Raw genomic sequence first — 17,048 nt, 5'->3', positions numbered from 1 at the left:
CCATAAACGTGGAGTTAGAATCTTTTAAGAAAAGGAATGTCTTTGGATCGATTATCCGGACACCTTATAATGTTAAACCAGTGGGATATAAGTGGGTATTTGTGAGGAAAAGAAATGAACATGGTGAAATTGTAAGATACAAAGCACGGCTTGTTGCACAAGGATTCTCACAAATACCAGGCATCGATTATGAGGAGACATACTCCCCTGTGGTGGATGCAACTACATTTCGATTTTTAATAAGTCTGGCCATCAAAGAAAATTTGGATATGCGGTTAATGGATGTTGTAACCGCATACCTTTATGGTCCACTGGATAACGAAATATATATGAGATTACCAGAGGGTGTTGAGCTCAAAGCTAATAAAGGTTCTCGAGAAGAACACTGCATAAGGCTGAACAAATCCTTATATGGACTTAAGCAAAGTGGTCGAATGTGGTATAATCGCTTAAGCGAATACCTTGCCAAAGTTGGCTATAAGAACGACCCTATCAGTCCATGTATCTTTATAAAGAAGTTTGCAAACAATGGATTTGTTATCATAGCAGTGTATGTTGATGATTTGAACATCATTGGAACCCCTGGGGAAATCGCCCAAACAGTTGAATATCTCAAGAAAGAGTTTGAAATGAAAGACCTAGGTAAAACTAAAGTCTGTTTGGGGTTACAACTTGAGTACATAAAAGGAGGAATCCTTGTGCATCAAAAGGCATATACAGAAAAAGTACTCAAGAGATTTAACATGGACCAGGCTCACCCATTGACCAGCCCAATGGTCGTGAGGTCCCTTGGAGTGGACACTGACCCATTCCGTCCTAAGGACGAGAATGAGAATGTCCTGGGTCCAGAAGTGCCTTACCTCAGTGCCATAGGAGCGTTACTGTATTTGGCTAGCCACACTAGACCAGATATATGTTTTGCCGTGAGTCTCCTAGCCCGTTTTAGTTCATGTCCGACCCAAAGGCACTGGAATGGAATTAAACATATCCTACGTTACCTTCAAGGAACTAAGGATTTGGGTCTATTTTATACCAATGAAACCAAAGATGGTTTAGTAGGCTTTGCTGATGCAGGCTACTTATCTGATCCACACCATGCTCGGTCCCAAACCGGATATGTGTTCACTCATGGTGGTACTGCAATATCATGGCGTTCCATGAAACAAACTATAGCAGCCACATCATCAAATCACTCAGAAATCTTAGCCATGCATGAGGCAAGTCGTGAGTGTGTATGGTTGAGGTCTATGACTCAACACATCCGATCAGATAGTGGAATGGTCGAGGACAATGGTCCGACCATCATATATGAGGATAATGCAGCCTGCATTGCTCAACTCAAAGATGGGTATATCAAAGGTGACCGAACCAAACATATACTACCCAAGTTCTTCTTCACACATGAGTTGCAGAAAGCCAAGGAGGTCAGCGTCACTCAAATCCGGTCAAGTGAGAACTCAGCCGACCTCTTCACCAAGTCACTTCCCACCAGCACATTCAGGAAGCTCACGCAGCAGATTGGCATGCGGAGACTCAAGGACCTTCAGTGATGTCCAAATCAGGGGGAGTAATGTGTGTTGTACTCTTTTTCCTGTCCTTGGTTTCCCTTTTTACCACATTGGGTTTTGGGTTTTCCGGGAGAGGTTTTAATGAGGCAACGTTAGCACATTACAAGCCCGATATGGTTATGGCATCCAAGGGGGAGTGTTATAAATCCATGATATGGATATGTGGATTGCCATTAACCATCAAGGAGGTTTACATCCGTCCAGACTATCCGGTCCGTCTACACCCGTCTCCGGTTCGTCTCATCCGTCCAAGACTAGTCAAGATAAAGACTCATTCAACCGGAGCATTTATGAGCTTTGACCAAGTCTAGATATTTGTAGTCAAATGTATTAAATGTGTAGATTATCTCCTTTGTGTAAACCCTTATGAACCTCCACTATATATTGATAGTGAGAGCTAATGAGAAAGACACAACTTTCACAACAACACTTCTCTCATATTTCTAACAATGATTGATATGTAACCCCTCAAACTGGTAACTCTCGGATGTTTTTTCTACTTTTAAAGCAAAATATACTCAAGACTGACAGTCCTTATGGTTTACTTTCAACACTAAACCATCCACTTTAATTTCACTCTTGCTTACAGCATATGAAAAATCGAATTTAGGCCACAATTTAGGGGTGTTCGATCCGGATATCGGTTCGGTTTCGGTTCGGTTTTTTCGGTTTTTCGGTATTTCGGTTAGTAAAATATAACTACCATTCTAAATCCATATTTACTTCGGTTCGGTTCGGTTTATATACCGTCGGTTTTCGGTTTATTCGGTTTTATACCAAAAAATAAAATTCTTTATTTTGGGATCATATTATATGAATTTAGAGTCTTTTTGTCAACACATTCATTTATTAAAAAATATTATAAGTTTAAATAAAAGAACAAAAATAAAAAATGTTTCTATCATCTAATAAAATAATCAAATATATAATTAAAATCAAAGCTCAAAATTTTGATAATAAAAATAAAAAAATAAAAAATAAAACAGAAGCACGAAGCACAAAAAATAAGTTATTATATTCTTTCATATTTAGCGTTCATTAAAGTCATGTTTCTTCTATTAAAGACGAAACTCTATTCGTTTATAGATAAAAAAAATTGTGAAGAATTTCCACTAATTGTTATCATCAAATTTATAATCTTTATTTTAATTTAGTCAATGCTAAATTAAAGCAAAAAGATCAAAAGAAGACTAAGAAAATAAGAACCATGTTTGCGATGAATTGTTATTTAATTATAGTTCAAGTGTTTTACAAATCATGACTATTTTATTACTGTAAAAAATATGGTAATAGTTATTAGCAAAAAAATTAACTTATGAATTTCATACGTTGTTATAAAATATATACATATTTACATGTTTCTATTTTTTGATCAGTTTTATTCGGTTTATTCGGTTTTATACCGAACCATATCCAAATCCTACGGTTTTTTTAAAATCATATCCATTCGGTTTGTATGATATACCAAATCCAAACCATATTATCTATTTCGGTTCAGTTCGGTACGGTTCGGTTTTGCCATATTGAACAGCCCTACCACAATTATATCAATTCAAAAGTCATATGTTCTAGTGCAAAAATAAATCAATCTTTATAACATTGTCATGAATGTAATGATTGATATGTAACCCCTCAAACGGGTAACTCTCGGATGTTTTTTCTACTTTTAAAGCAAAATATACTCGAGACTGACAGAACAAATCGAAAGAAAATTAGTTGGAAAACCAGGCAAATTCTACTCAATGATTCCGGCGCCACCGTCGATATCAACGTCGCCCATCCCTGTGTCCTCTTCTTCTTCTCCACTCTCTTCATCGCCGCTAATTTCTTCATTGTCCATTCTTAGCTTCGCCATGTGTTCTGTCAGCATCTTATCATCTCTTTCACTCACCTGTCATAACATATATTAAAACAATATTAAACCTCTAAAATTAAAGAAGAGCTAGTTCTTGTAAACATGCAACTTGGGATAGTTCAACAGTAAAGAAGAAGATACTCACAGCTCTAGGTGCCTCCTTAACGACAAGTTTGCCTTTGTGTTCCTCAATTGTCTCAGTGCAAGCTACTATGGCCTCGTCTAGAATTTTAATCCCTTGGTCCTGTTAATTATTGTTATAGAGAGTCTGAAACGATTAGGAACAATGGGACAAAACCATAAGCATTTACACAAAGACATAATTGCTTTATTGAGTTGCAATGACATGTTCTGGGACAGCATAAGCATCTGACTGCGTTTTCTTAAGCAGATAACCTCTTAATAACAAGGAGAGGATAAATGGCCAATCATGTTCAAGACAGAAGATTGACTAACCTTGTCAAGAGTATGAGTAGTAAGGACATACAGAGGTGGAGCAACCAATTTAATCTTAACAGGACAGTCATCGTTTCCAGCAGCTTCAGCCTTTCTCATGGCCTCCTGAAATAGCATGTACATGTGAGAAAACCATAATGAGATCATTGATATGTTATAAATGATCCAATACGGGTTTTACGACCTTGATGTGAACAACTCCGTCAAACTGAAAACATTTCAACTCAATATCAGCACGGATTTTCATTGGTTGTGGTGTCATTCTCCTCCTAATGTTCTTCACAAGTGCTTCTTTCACTTCTTCCGTAACAGCAGGTACAACTCTAGTAACCTACAAAGAGAAGTCTCCTAAGACAAGCACCCAAGGAAGTTTGTACCAACAGCTAAAACAAAACCATAGAACCAAACTATACCTCCTGCCCATCAGGACCCACTTCTTTGATCTCACGGGTGAGGGAACCCAACACAGAATCAGGATCAGTCACTAAGACCTTGAAGGCCTGAACAAAAACAAAAAACAAACTTTAGTCATAAATATCAATAGGAACACAATGGAGCTCAATTCACAAGTTCTTACCTCAAAAGCATGACCATACTTTCGGTACAGAGGCCAACCAATGTTCACATACAAGTCCTGACATAGCAAAACTCAAATCAATGTACAATCAAACATTACAACAGCAAACTATGATAGCTGCATACGAAGTGATTCTAATCACTTTAATATATAACAGTTTCAAGTCTCAGAATCACAACACAAACGTAGCACTTCACACATCAATACAACAGTTTCAAACCTCAGCATCACCACACAAACATAGCTACTTTACACAATATAATAGTTTCAAGTCTCAGCATCACCCCACAAAGGTAGCTACTTTCCAGTAAATTATAACAGTTTCAAGTTTCGGCATCACCACACAAAGGTAGCTACTATAAAACAGTTCCAAGCCTCAGCATCACCACACAAAGGTAGCTACTTTACACTATATAACACTATAACGGTCTCAAGCCCACAAAGGTAACTACTTTACACAATATAACAGTTTCAAGTCTAGGCATCACCACACAAAGGTAGCTACTTTACACTATATACAGAATTTGCACAATCAAATTATCACTAAAGATTCAATCTTTATGTACCTCCAAATCGAGAGAAAGAGTCTCAGCAACATGGCGCATGATAGAATGAACGAGCTTGCTCTTATTATACCTCTCCTCACAAGTCTGAATATCCTCCTCGCTAACCCTGCGTTTGCTCAGATCAATGTACCCCCTCTCCTTGTCGACACGCAGGACCATGACGGGCTCGATTTTCCCGACCTTGATCAAGCTGCTGACGCTCCGGATCCGACGGCGGGAGAGCTCGGAGAAGAGGATCATGCCTTCGGTGTTGTTGTACTCGAGGAGCGACACGTAGGCTCCCATGTCGGCGATGGATTTGACCTGGATCATCACCGCCATGTCTACCTCCGGGTACTTGGCTTCGTACATGCGGCACTCTAGATTCGGTGTCGCCATGATGGGTGAGACGGCGGAGAGATTTTTAGGGTTTTTAAGCGACGGAGTGATCTGGCAGATTCTTTGGGATATAGTTCAGGGAACAGAGAGACGACGAAGAAAAAATATAAAACGGAAATTTTTCGAAGACGGCGCCGTTTGGAGAATTAGGGAAAGTAATTAGGTTTTAACTGGGCCAAAAGTTTGACGGCCCATATTGTTGTTTTGTTTGGATCAGACTTTTTGTTTGGTTATCCATAGCCGTGCAGATTTTCTGTTTTTTTTTTCTTTCTTTTAACAATTTATTAATTAGATCGTAATCAAATTATACAAATATACGTACAGAATTATGAAAATAAGACAAATAACTTGGATAAGATAATTTTGAATATAATACAGCACATGAAATAGCTGATGATTTTCTTTGAGAATTTTTTTATTAATAGAGTATCATCAACTCTATTAATCTTCTTGCGAACATTAAAGTTTTGTCTCATTAGAAGCACTGATTTCTCATTGATCTTATTCTACTTTAAATATAAATATATTATTTTGGTTCAGAATTCAATTTGTTGATTTTACCGTAAGAAATAAACATTGGAAATACTAATTTTCATCGCTTGTAAGAATATCGCTATACAACAAAGAGATTATGGCTTATGATTTGTGTTGCCACCTCTTTCACGATGTAATACATGATTTCAGTAGTATACTTTGATACCAAATATATTGTATCAAAGTATAAATAGTTAAAGTTCATCATGCAACTTCAATCTTCTTCTTGTTTATTTATTTTTAACATAATTCAGATATAATTTTGAAAAATTAAGAATTTAAAATAGATTTCAGTTTGGTTTAATAATAAAGAAATCAATGAAAACTGGTAACAATTAGATTATTTCGGTTATAGTCTGGTTTGTTTTGTTTGGATAACTTTCGCAAATTTATATAACTATTAAATTATTTAAAAAAATTAAATCTTTTTAAGACAGTACAAATCTGATGTTAGACCATGAAAGCATTTCAACGGAATCCGTTGGACACGTGGAAGCTGCCGACCACTATGTGATCATACTACGCTGACGGTAGGAGCGGTTGTTCTTCTTCACCACTCTCGTACAGTACTTGTACTTCTGGCTGTGTTTGTTCTTAACTGAATTTTTATGGTGATAAGAGGAGTTGATAAACCGTGTAATAAGAAGTTATGATTTGCTATGCTAATGTAATATTCATTGCTATATTATTGGAATTCAGTTTTAATGAAAAAAGACCATAAAAGCATTTTAATGGAAGTATTCATATTTAACTGTGGGTATTTAAGGTTATGAAAATATTATATCAAAATTTTCATTTAAGATACTTAGTCTAAGAATTTGATGATTTTGACATATACTATTAAGTACTAATTTATTTTGTTGACAAATCAATATATTGATATTAGGAACATTTTATAACAAAGTACAAGATCATTAGATCAATATAATAAAAATATATAGAGATTGAAATGTTTATTAGTTTCTTATAAATATTTAAGTACTAATTTATTAGTTTATACTAATATTTTGAGAATTTTAGTGAGATGCCCACTCCTAATGGACCAGATTCTTCGGCTGAGTTTTAACTGGGCCGTTCGAGGGTCTGGTTGTCATCAATATAAGCCCATATTATAACCATCCAGGCTTTCAAATAATAAAATAAAATCGAGAGTCTCTAACTGAAAGACACCAAAGTTACGGTGCTTATTCGTAAGAAGTACATAGTTGAGGGGTGCAAGTGAAAATCTCCGTTGATTGAATGTAAATCGAAGAAGAGCGACCGGGACTGCAACCGTGACGAGCAATCATCTCTTCTTCTTCTCCGTCGAGATCCACGGACATGGCGGAGACGCTCTGGATCCCGAAGTTTCTTCTCATCGCTCTCGTCCTTATCCCCTTCCGAGTTAACTCTCAGTGCGAGTTCAGATTCAATCGACGCAACAAGGTCTTTGAATTCAATTTAGCTTCTTCGGTTAAGAATCACCCTCACGGTGCTCTCAGCGAAGATGGGTACTCTTCAAATTCCATAAAGTTTCAGTTTTTACATTCTTTTCGATCTTGTGCTTATACTAAACGCGAGTGTAATTGGATGATCAGGTTTTATAGAGTGGAAGCGAACAGTACCGTCCTTTGGTTTCAGGTTGTCCTCTACATCAGGTTTACACTTTGTTTCTGTATCATTATATGCTGTAAGCTGGTTCCTACAAGGGAAAGCAATAGATAGGTTCTTTTTAGGATAGTCTATGACTTTAGGTTGTTGTTATACTGCCCTTTGTGTTTTACCACTAGACTAGTGTGATTTATGATTGTAAACCTTCTTGTGGAGCAGCTTTGTGACATGCTTATATTCAATCACGACCCTCCTCGATGTGTTGGTTGCCAAGTAAGACTTTTGGTCGCTTCCCATTGTCTTTGATCAGTCCGAGTTTCTATCAGTCTCTGTGACTTTCCTTTTCTTTACTTAGGATTGCGGCGGTCCATCACACTGTGGAACATCGTGTAGTGCACTCTTGTCGGAGAATGTAAGAGGTAAAAACTACAGCATGTGATTCTAATGAATCTTATTAGGCTCATACAATGCGATTCTTTTGCTTCTATGCTTTATTGTTTGTAGGATATGATGTATGCACTTCTCTTGGGCATGCCTCAAGCTCAAAAGTTGATGTTATTGGTAAGGTTTTAATATATGTTATAGACTATTTTTTCTCTAGTCGCTTCGCTAGTACTGATGGAATAATGGCATTGTGTGCGTTCCAAGTTGGGACGAAGCTTTTTATTGTTTTTTTTTTCTCCCAATACTGTCTCAGAGAATTTTATGTTGAAAACTGTAGATAAAGAGGATCCTGGCAAAGGCATCATTGTTAAGATGTTAGCTGGAAGTAGTAACCCAAACTGCTCACTCTCAGTTTCTGTTATCTGCCAGAAAAATAAAGTTGATGTAAGGAATTGTATGATCAGACGTTTTCTTTGACTTTGATTCTAACAGTTTCTAGTAGCTTATAAGTAATACCTTATTCACCTTTTTCTATTTCTCAGGGACCACTCACTTTAACGAAATCTGGTACCTGTGATTATGTGAGTGTCCAATGACTCATCTATTTGCTCTTTTTCCAGTAGCTGTAAAATTACCGTCCGAAGCTTAATCTGCATTGTCAGAGACAGTGAGCTGTAGAGTATGTAGGAGTAAAAAAATTATTTAAGAAAGTAATGGCATAACAAGTAGTTAAGACTTTGGTTTCTGTTTGGCTTAACTTTTCACGCTAGAGCTGTTTAATTAAAGATATTATCTTGTTTCTCTCATTCATTCATACAACTTAAATTGGGGGATCTTGTTTCACTGGCAGGCTACTGAGTTGCGACATCCTTCAGGTTGTGCAGTAGCTATATCAGGCCATGGTAGTGGATGGGGCTGGTTTAGTACCTTACTAATCATGTGAGCACATACTTTTTTTTTCTGATACAGGCTTGGCTATTGGAATTTGCTTTAGCTATTATAGGAATTTAATGTAATTGTTCTGATCTTTTTTTCAGTATCTTATGTTTATTTGGAGCTTATCTGCTGGGAGGTTCATTGTATCGTTATTTCTCCCTCGGAATCCGTGGCATAGAAGTATGTTTTCACTAACTTCCTTGCATATGTTAGATTTTTCTCATATACTACTGATTCTATCACCACAACTGAAATGAGCATATACCTTATTAATACAGGTAATCCCAAATTCTGATTTCTGGGTCACTGTACCTCATAGAATACAGGTATTGTTCTCTGTTTCTATATATTTTTCTTGTTGTGTTTATATCTAAGAATTACATTCAATAGGTTTACTCTTTCTCTTCATGTTGCAGAGCTGCTTTGGTTCACTATTCCAGAGATTCAGGGGTTCAAGTCATGGCCAACAAGCCTCCTATTCGCGGGTCAACTAGCTGTCACTGAACACAAATCGTCCAAGTTGTTGCATTGATCTCTTAAGAAACAGAAGAATCTTGTTCATTTGTTAACTGAATCAAATGATCAAATGAAATTTTTTTGTTTGTTTTGATTTGGTAACTGTTCAAATTGTAAAATTTTCTTCCTGGGTCTCTGGGATTTGGTAACTGATCACCTTTCCAACGTTATAGGTTGTAAACCGGTCCAAACCAAAACCAACTGCGGAGGACAATAAATTTAAACCATTCAAGAAACCTTTTTTTATTTGTTTTTGCGTACAACCATCGACTGTTGACTACGTTAATTTAGTTTCATAAAAAGTCTCAGCTCAGGACGGACACTTAAGAAAAACCATCGATATTATTATTTATTCACACTAGACTACTACTAGCACTTTCATTTTCTGGGTTTGTTCTTATGTTTCTTTCCTCGACAATATGGTTGTTAAATTTGTTAAGTTATTAGCTTTGTTATCTTCAATTTTTTTTGTTTACAAAAGGGAAAGGATTCTAATGTAACTTCTCTGTTTTGGACAAAAAGCTTTTATGAATTTTGTCTGATCACTGGTTTTGTTCTTCTTTAGGTATCTCATTGCCTTCACAGTCGGATTTAGTCAGAGAGTAAACGTTGATGCTTATATCAAGAAGGTAAAGTCTTTATGCTAGAAACTTTATTTTATAGCTTTGTTATCTTCACTTGTTTAATTTGGAAAATGGGTTTTGTAGGTTGGAGAAATTAGAGAAGCATCTAACAAGGCAACCACTGCAGAATTTTTGGAAGTAGAGCTGCTGGAAGACAGGTAAAATTTTAGCTTGTTTGTGGGTTTGTTCAGTGACTTCTTGTGAATTACTCGTGAATGTGTCACTGACTCGTGAATGTATTAGTCCCTTTCTTTGTTTTGTATCTTATGTCATGTAACTTAAAGAGCTGAGGATGCTTGATTGCTTGTAGTCTCACTGAGTTCTTGTAGTTCTTATGTTTATGTTCAGCCCTTATGTTTATGCTTGTCTCTGACTAGTTGGTCTGTTGACTAGTTGTTTGAACTTGTGATTATGTAAACTGATTTTGCTGTTGGCTTATTCATTGAAGACAAAAATAAATAAAAGACACATTTTTCATTTATATGATCATACATTGAGTTGATTCAAACTTTCCTCCTTTGGTTCCCTCTGTTACATTTTTCATGCTTTACTTGAATAATCTGTTATCTTCCGACTAAAAATCTTTCAGCTTTATCTACTTTCTTTCGTGTGTGTGCAAGGCAGGGAAGAGATGGATCGTGTTAGCAATCTACCAGACGAGGTTCTTTGTCACATACTCTCTTTCCTCACCTCGCCAAGAGGTGGCGCAACCTTCTTGCATTCGTCCCTTCTCTCACCATCTACGACGACCCTGTGTTCCTCCACCCCCAATATGGTAAACAGTACAGGCAAGAAATTATACAGAGCTTCACAAACTTTGTGGATAGAGTTTTGACGCTGCAGCAGGGTAGTAACTCTTCTCCACTAAAGAAAGAAACTCTCCCTCAAGTGCCCTACCGTGGCTAACACAGCTCGTGTTGATGGTTGGATTAGCAATGCGTTAGCTCGTGGTGTCTCGGACCTCGACCTAACAATCACTGGCAGCTATCAGCTCTCTCCAAAATGCAGCAAACTGGTTAAGCTGAAACTAAACCGTTGGATTGATATTGCTTTGGTTGCTGGTGGTGGCGTTGTTTCCTTACCGTTGCTCAAAACTCTAGCTCTTGACTCGGTTGGGGTTTGTCCTAAAGAGTTTGAGACTCTGCTTCATGCCCTGCCTTCTCTTGAGGAGTTGGTTCTGGTCAATGTAAGGTGGAGAGATAGGGATGTGACAGTGTCAAGTGCAAGCCTCAAGACCCTAACAATAAAAATGTTACGCTATGATTTTATAAGCACCGTATCATTTGATACACCGAGTCTCGTTCGGTTTAAGTATACTGGTAGTCCTGAACCGGACTTTCGAGTAGTTGTTGATATGGAAAACTTGGTTGATGCTCACATCTTCCTCTACTTATGTCGCTGCCATGTCGAGGAACCAGAGTCTGAATACGACCACCAAGTTGCTGCTACTGGGTATACTAATGTGCAGAACCTCTTTCACGGCATACGAAACGTTCTGAATCTCGTCTTGTCTCCTGCTACTCTCGAGGTCAGTGGTCTCTCTCTTGGAATGTATGTATGGTGATTAGGTTTTGAAACATGTGATTCTGTCTTGTTTTTTCCAGGTGCTTTTTGAGTGCTCCTCTCAATCCTTAAATCGTTAGCTATTAAGAGTGACAAGGGTTGCGGATGGCAAGCAATGCCAGCTCTTCTAGGGAACTGTCCACGTTTAGAAACTCTAGTCATTGAGGTAAACAAAACCAACTAACAAAAAATAGATCAGTTCCTACTTTTGATACTTTTGAGTCTCTCTCTTATAGTTCTCTCCTTGGTGCCCTTTTAGGGTCTCATTCACGATGTGACGTCTATGTGCGGCCCTTCACTCGGATGTTGTCCAGTAAAAGTGATGAAGATTCACGGGTTTCAAGGAACGGTGAAAGGGATGACAATGATAAAGCTTTTCTTGGACTATTTGCCATGTTTGGAGGAGATGAGGGTCTATGTTCAAGAAGAGAATGATAGTCCTGCTACAGAGCTAGAAGAAAACCATGGAGTTTCTAAACGTGTCTTGGAGATGTTCCAACTTTACAACAAGTCATCGAGATCGAGATGCAATGTTAAACTCATGGTGGGCGATGTTCTTTGCGTATGAAGTGTCGCTGAAAAGCAAAACCCATCTTCTAGTTTTTTTACTGCAGTTTTAAGTTTGTGATTAACTAGCTGTAAAACCGTCTAGAACTACTGTAGTTTCTTCTTGCTTGCTTGCTTGAACTGCTATAAAAAAAGAGATAAAAAAAGTCTCTTTTTTTATCTTTTGTCGTGTCATAGATCTCAAAAGAAACAGAAGAATCTTGTTCATTTAGAGATTGTTGCGACAGTTTCTTGAGGTTGATTTTAAAGTGTTATGCCAAGCGTTGTGTTGATGTTTCAAACGTATGTTGTAACCATTATATTCTTGCATACTATATAAAGCGTGTGGGGACAGAACCTTCTTTTTCTTTCTGACATTATGATAAACGATCACTGACTAGTAGAGAAGTTGCAATGGATCAAAGTTCCAATGAATCGAATCTGTGTTTTTTTTTTTGGGATCTTGGATGGTTAGCTGAGCCGAACCAGTCTAACATGTCATTTTTGGTCTTTAGATTTAGACGGCTGATGCAGATTGGTCAGCTAAGATTACCATGTTTTGGACTAGTCTTTCTAGAGTCGGTTCTGCTAGGCCTGGACCGGTTCAGTCGGCATAACACCTTTGCCATCATCTAAGGTCTCCTCACAGTTAAACTTTGTAGAATTTAGACAAACATGGGCTTAGTAGTTTGTTGGCGGTGAAGATTGTGTACAAAGAAGAACATTGAGAGCCAGCTACTTGAGCTTGAAATCCCAACAAATTCTCAACTAACTCCACTCTTCATTTCATATTGAACTCTCTACCACTACATATATGTATTTAATACTCAATTTTGTTTTATATTGTTTGTTTTCTAAGTAACATAAGACTAAAGTGAAGACAATGATATGTCATCTTTACAAGTCCATCATATCTCTCTACACAAACACCTCGAGGACACTTAGCTTAGAAGCCAAGTGAAGTTACACTTTTCTCACCTCTATCAATCATCATCTCATATTATTGTTAAGTTTTGTTTATAGGAACCCAAATACTAAAAAAACAAACCGACACATTTTTGCTTGTTTGAGGATACAAACATGAACTTGAAAGACAAAAACGTATGAATTAATATATATTAAAAACCTTGTTGATCATTAGCAGATAAATGAACAAATCATTAGTTAGGAGGCAAGGCAACCACTCTGTTGCGTCAACATTTACCTACTCATCACCCTTAAGTATGATTTATTATTTTGCTAATTCACAAATTTTCATCACCAAATATTATCACAACCATATTAGATATGACCGAATCCTTGAACAATACTCATCTTTAGTATTTCTTGAAGCAATAAGTTTTTTTTTTGGCATGATTCTTCCACATATTATTTGCTGGTTGAGTAAAATGAGATCATCAAGAACCCAAAGTGTTCATTTCCTAATTTTTTTTATCTTCTCTTGTCATAATACTAATTGTCACATTTTGAGTACTGAAATCACATTTAAACACACTTGATTATTCTCACTCTCTCAATCCTAAAACATGAAACCTTCATCACCAATGTCCTTCACTTCTTCTTCTTCTTCTTCTTCACTTCCACGCAAAACTCGTCTCTCTCCTTACCTCTTCACACTCTTAGCCTTCATCCTCTTTGTATGTGTTCTCTATGGTGAAGACTTCATGTGCATATTCGGCCAGCTTGAACCCACTTTTGCCTTCCAACCTTCTCCAACACCTAATAACAAGAAAGCAGAGAAGCTTGCGTTTGCTATTGGCAAAACAGAGGAAAACTGTGACGTGTTTAGTGGCAAATGGGTGAGAGATGAAGCTTCCCGACCACAGTACGAGGAATGGGAGTGCCCGTACATTCAACCTCAGCTTACATGTCAAGAACGCGGCCGTCCCGACAAAGATTACCAGTTCTGGCGGTGGCAACCCAATCACTGCGACCTTCCCTCGTAAGCTCTTTCCCTCTATATCACTCTGTTTCCTCTGTTTCTGACGTGTTGCTCTGTTTCATAAGATTCAACACCACGTTGATGTTGGAAACACTGAGAGGGAAGAGGATGATGTACGTTGGAGACTCGTTAAACCGTGGAATGTTTGTATCAATGATCTGTCTTCTTCATCGAGTCATCCCTGATGATCAAAAATCCATTAAAACTTCTGGTTCCCTCACTGTCTTCACTGCCAAGGTACATACTAAAACTAGGGTTTATTCTATGTGTGGGAATATTTTTTGACCTAGTTTTAAGGGTTTATTCTCTCTATCTGCAGGAGTATAACGCGACGATAGAGTTCTACTGGGCACCGTTTCTTCTAGAATCCAACTCAGATGATGCTATTGTCCATAGAATATCAGATAGGGTTGTGAGGAAAGGGTCAATCAACAAACACGGTCGTCATTGGAAAAACGTTGATATAATCGTCTTCAACACTTATCTATGGTGGATGACTGGCTTGAAGATGAAGATACTGTAACCATTTTTAATAACACAATAACTCATTTAATTATATGGATATAAATCATATTTGAATGGCTTCTGATGTTGGTCTGTGTATGTATATATAGGCAAGGATCATTTGAAGATAAAGAGAAGGTTATCACAGAGGTTTCTACTGAAGATGCGTACAGGATGGGGATGAAGAGCATGTTGAGATGGGTGAAGAACAATATGGATCGTAAGAAAACTAGGGTTTTCTTCACAAGCATGTCTCCAACACATGCCAAGTTAGTAACTTTGACAGTTCTAATAAAGATATTTAGATCATAAATAGATACCAAAGAGTGATTATCCAGCTTTCTTACAATATGTTCAGCCATATACTCCACAAATCTGCTTAATTATACTGACCAAAGTATCAAAAAAGATTGTTTCTTTCTTGGCAAGAAACCAGTTGGTTAGGGTTTTGTTGATTTTGTTTTGGTTTTGTGATGTTTCAGGGGAATAGATTGGGGAGGTGAGCCGGGACAGAACTGCTATAATCAGACAACACTGATAGAAGATCCAAAGTACTGGGGATCAGATTGTCGGAAAAGCATAATGAAAGTGATTGGAGAAGTGTTTGAGAGATCGAAAACACCGATAACGTTACTGAACATAACGCAGATGTCGAACTATAGGAAAGATGCGCACACGTCGATATACAAGAAGCAGTGGAGTCGACTTACGCCGGAGCAGCTAGAGAATCCTAGGAGCTATGCGGATTGTGTTCACTGGTGCTTGCCTGGCCTTCAAGATACTTGGAATGAGCTTCTCTTTGCTAAACTTTTCTATCCTTGAGAAGCAAGTAAAAATGTCCTACGTCTGAAGAAAGATACCGTTTTGTTTTTGTCTTTTAGTGTGGAAAGAGGCCTTGTCGAGAACTTGTAAAATGTAGTCATTGAATTTGTATTGACAAAAAAGGGTATTGACTCGACGTTCTTGCATTAGAAGATAAATTTGTTTTCTTCCATGTTACATCGGTCTCGCACTGAGATGCTTCAAAACCTAAGTCGCAATATTGCATTTGAAGCTAAAAACATACGTTAAAAATGTTTATCCACGGTCAAGTTAAGCGGAGGGTAGGCATATTTAATTTGGTTTTTTTTTTTTTTCAGACAGTCATATGGATACCGGCTATAAAAATATAGTAGAGCTGGATCCGCGTACCCACGCGGATGTTTAATTTAATTTATATCAATTAGTATTTGTTTTATATAATTGGTAGTGAATATTTTTAACATTACATATACTAAATTATTGTTTAATATGACATTTTGAAACACAAATTTTTTATAGTTTATAACTTTATATGAAGTAATTCTATTTATTTTTCGACCCATCAATTGTATTATTTGTTTTTTGTAATATGTTTATCTTATTGAATTTGCATCGGATTATTTGTCATATGAAAATATGCCTAAAACAAAAAAATAAATAAATATTATTTTATATTTAATTCATATGTTATATAAATTAACTATTTTACATGTGGCTTTTACATTTTTGGTTATGAGTAATAAATAATCAAAATATCTTTGAATAGTTTAAAAACTATTTTCTTTTAAATCTACTAAATGGAAATTTTTAAGAAAGTAGCATTTGTTAAATATCAAAAATATTTTTATATAATATGTGAGTTTAGTGTTTAGTGATTAGTGATTAGTGATTAAATTTTAGTATTTAAGAAGTTGAAGTTAATCGCCTCTTCTTCGTAGCTGATGTACTTTTGATTCCAAAAGTGAAAAAATATTCACCATCAGGTTTTGAATGGTTTTACATTTTTAAGAAGAGTCAATATTATTTTGTTCAAAAAATTTATGTGTTCGGTGAATGTTCTTAGACTAATAAGATGATATATACATGTATGTGTATATATATTTTTGGTGTGTGTGTATGTGTGTGTATATATTTTTGGTGTGTGTGTATGTGTGTGTAGCGATTATGTAGCTGTAGAAGGAGATCTCAACTGAATATTTGGAATAGCGAGATTTAGTAGTTTACCAGAACAGGATATTCAAATTGAAAATAGCATTTAATAAAATTTTATATTATTAAAAATAAATCATATATATGGTTTGTTAAGCTTAGTGATTGGATTTAAAAGATTACTAGATTTTGACCCGCACGGTTGATGAATTAAATTTAAAAATAACTATTTGTTCAAAAAATATTCAAGAATGTCTATTTTTTTAATTGTATATGGTATTATTTACTCATGTCGGTAGTATAATTTTAAGCAAAAAAATTAGCATAGTATAACTCATTTGTCATTTGATAAATTTATGGTTTTTATTTATCATTTTCATTATTTAATTATAATATTTTCATTTTATATTTGAAAGATAAATGAATATTTCTTTCTAACAATATTTTTGTAAATGTATTTTTTAGATAATCAATTTAAATTGTTATTATCATTGAATTTAATTATTTTTTACATAATTTTAATTTTCGTTTATATCAAAACTAATCATATTTTAGGATAA

General features: G+C 36.2%; 3 protein-coding genes and 1 pseudogene across 3 annotated transcripts; 3 read left to right on the top strand and 1 right to left on the bottom strand.

Annotated features, from left to right (window-relative positions):
* Positions 1–3,132: 3,132 nt before the first annotated feature.
* Positions 3,133–5,525, bottom strand: LOC106450841 (eukaryotic translation initiation factor 2 subunit alpha homolog). Its single transcript, XM_013892612.2, has 7 exons — positions 5,023–5,525; positions 4,457–4,513; positions 4,293–4,379; positions 4,064–4,210; positions 3,880–3,984; positions 3,569–3,667; positions 3,133–3,459 (listed from the first exon to the last, which is right to left on the bottom strand). The coding sequence occupies exons 1-7, from the start codon at positions 5,398–5,400 to the stop codon at positions 3,304–3,306; spliced, it is 1,029 nt and encodes a 342-aa protein (XP_013748066.2). The 5' UTR covers positions 5,401–5,525; the 3' UTR covers positions 3,133–3,303.
* A 1,571-nt stretch (positions 5,526–7,096) lies between these two features.
* Positions 7,097–9,530, top strand: LOC106434551. Its single transcript, XM_013875420.3, has 11 exons — positions 7,097–7,424; positions 7,512–7,554; positions 7,744–7,797; positions 7,880–7,943; positions 8,029–8,085; positions 8,246–8,352; positions 8,451–8,489; positions 8,759–8,847; positions 8,946–9,024; positions 9,123–9,170; positions 9,261–9,530. Exons 1-11 carry the CDS (start codon positions 7,255–7,257, stop codon positions 9,336–9,338), a joined length of 828 nt encoding a protein of 275 aa, XP_013730874.2. The 5' UTR covers positions 7,097–7,254; the 3' UTR covers positions 9,339–9,530.
* A 205-nt stretch (positions 9,531–9,735) lies between these two features.
* Positions 9,736–12,445, top strand: LOC106450845 (annotated as a pseudogene).
* Positions 12,446–13,358: 913 nt separating this feature from the next.
* On the top strand, positions 13,359–15,537 carry LOC125585058 (protein trichome birefringence-like 33). The gene is made up of 5 exons (XM_048753410.1): positions 13,359–14,034; positions 14,100–14,271; positions 14,354–14,553; positions 14,649–14,807; positions 15,021–15,537. Exons 1-5 carry the CDS (start codon positions 13,619–13,621, stop codon positions 15,358–15,360), a joined length of 1,287 nt encoding a protein of 428 aa, XP_048609367.1. The 5' UTR covers positions 13,359–13,618; the 3' UTR covers positions 15,361–15,537.
* The last annotated feature ends 1,511 nt before the right edge of the window (positions 15,538–17,048 follow it).

This window comes from Brassica napus, chromosome C4 (genome assembly GCF_020379485.1).
Source record: "Brassica napus cultivar Da-Ae chromosome C4, Da-Ae, whole genome shotgun sequence".
NCBI lineage: Eukaryota > Viridiplantae > Streptophyta > Magnoliopsida > Brassicales > Brassicaceae > Brassica > Brassica napus.
The sequence above is the reverse complement of the archived record's forward strand: the minus strand, read 5'-3'. Positions and strand labels throughout refer to the sequence as shown.

Bases quoted from the DNA above. Each gene is read 5' to 3' on its own strand.
- LOC106434551 (XM_013875420.3), top strand. From the start codon at position 7,255: ATGGCGGAGACGCTCTGGATCCCGAAGTTTCTTCTCATCGCTCTCGTC. The intron at 7,798-7,879 runs GTAAGACTTTTG...TTCTTTACTTAG, and splicing joins CTCGATGTGTTGGTTGCCAA to GATTGCGGCGGTCCATCACA. The intron at 8,848-8,945 runs GTGAGCACATAC...TCTTTTTTTCAG, and splicing joins TTTAGTACCTTACTAATCAT to TATCTTATGTTTATTTGGAG.
- LOC125585058 (XM_048753410.1), top strand. From the start codon at position 13,619: ATGAAACCTTCATCACCAATGTCCTTCACTTCTTCTTCTTCTTCTTCT. The intron at 14,272-14,353 runs GTACATACTAAA...CTCTATCTGCAG, and splicing joins TCACTGTCTTCACTGCCAAG to GAGTATAACGCGACGATAGA. The intron at 14,554-14,648 runs GTAACCATTTTT...ATGTATATATAG, and splicing joins GGCTTGAAGATGAAGATACT to GCAAGGATCATTTGAAGATA.
- LOC106450841 (XM_013892612.2), bottom strand. From the start codon at position 5,400: ATGGCGACACCGAATCTAGAGTGCCGCATGTACGAAGCCAAGTACCCG. The intron at 4,514-5,022 runs GTACATAAAGAT...TTGCTATGTCAG, and splicing joins CTCTTTCTCTCGATTTGGAG to GACTTGTATGTGAACATTGG. The intron at 3,985-4,063 runs GTCGTAAAACCC...ATGCTATTTCAG, and splicing joins ACGGAGTTGTTCACATCAAG to GAGGCCATGAGAAAGGCTGA.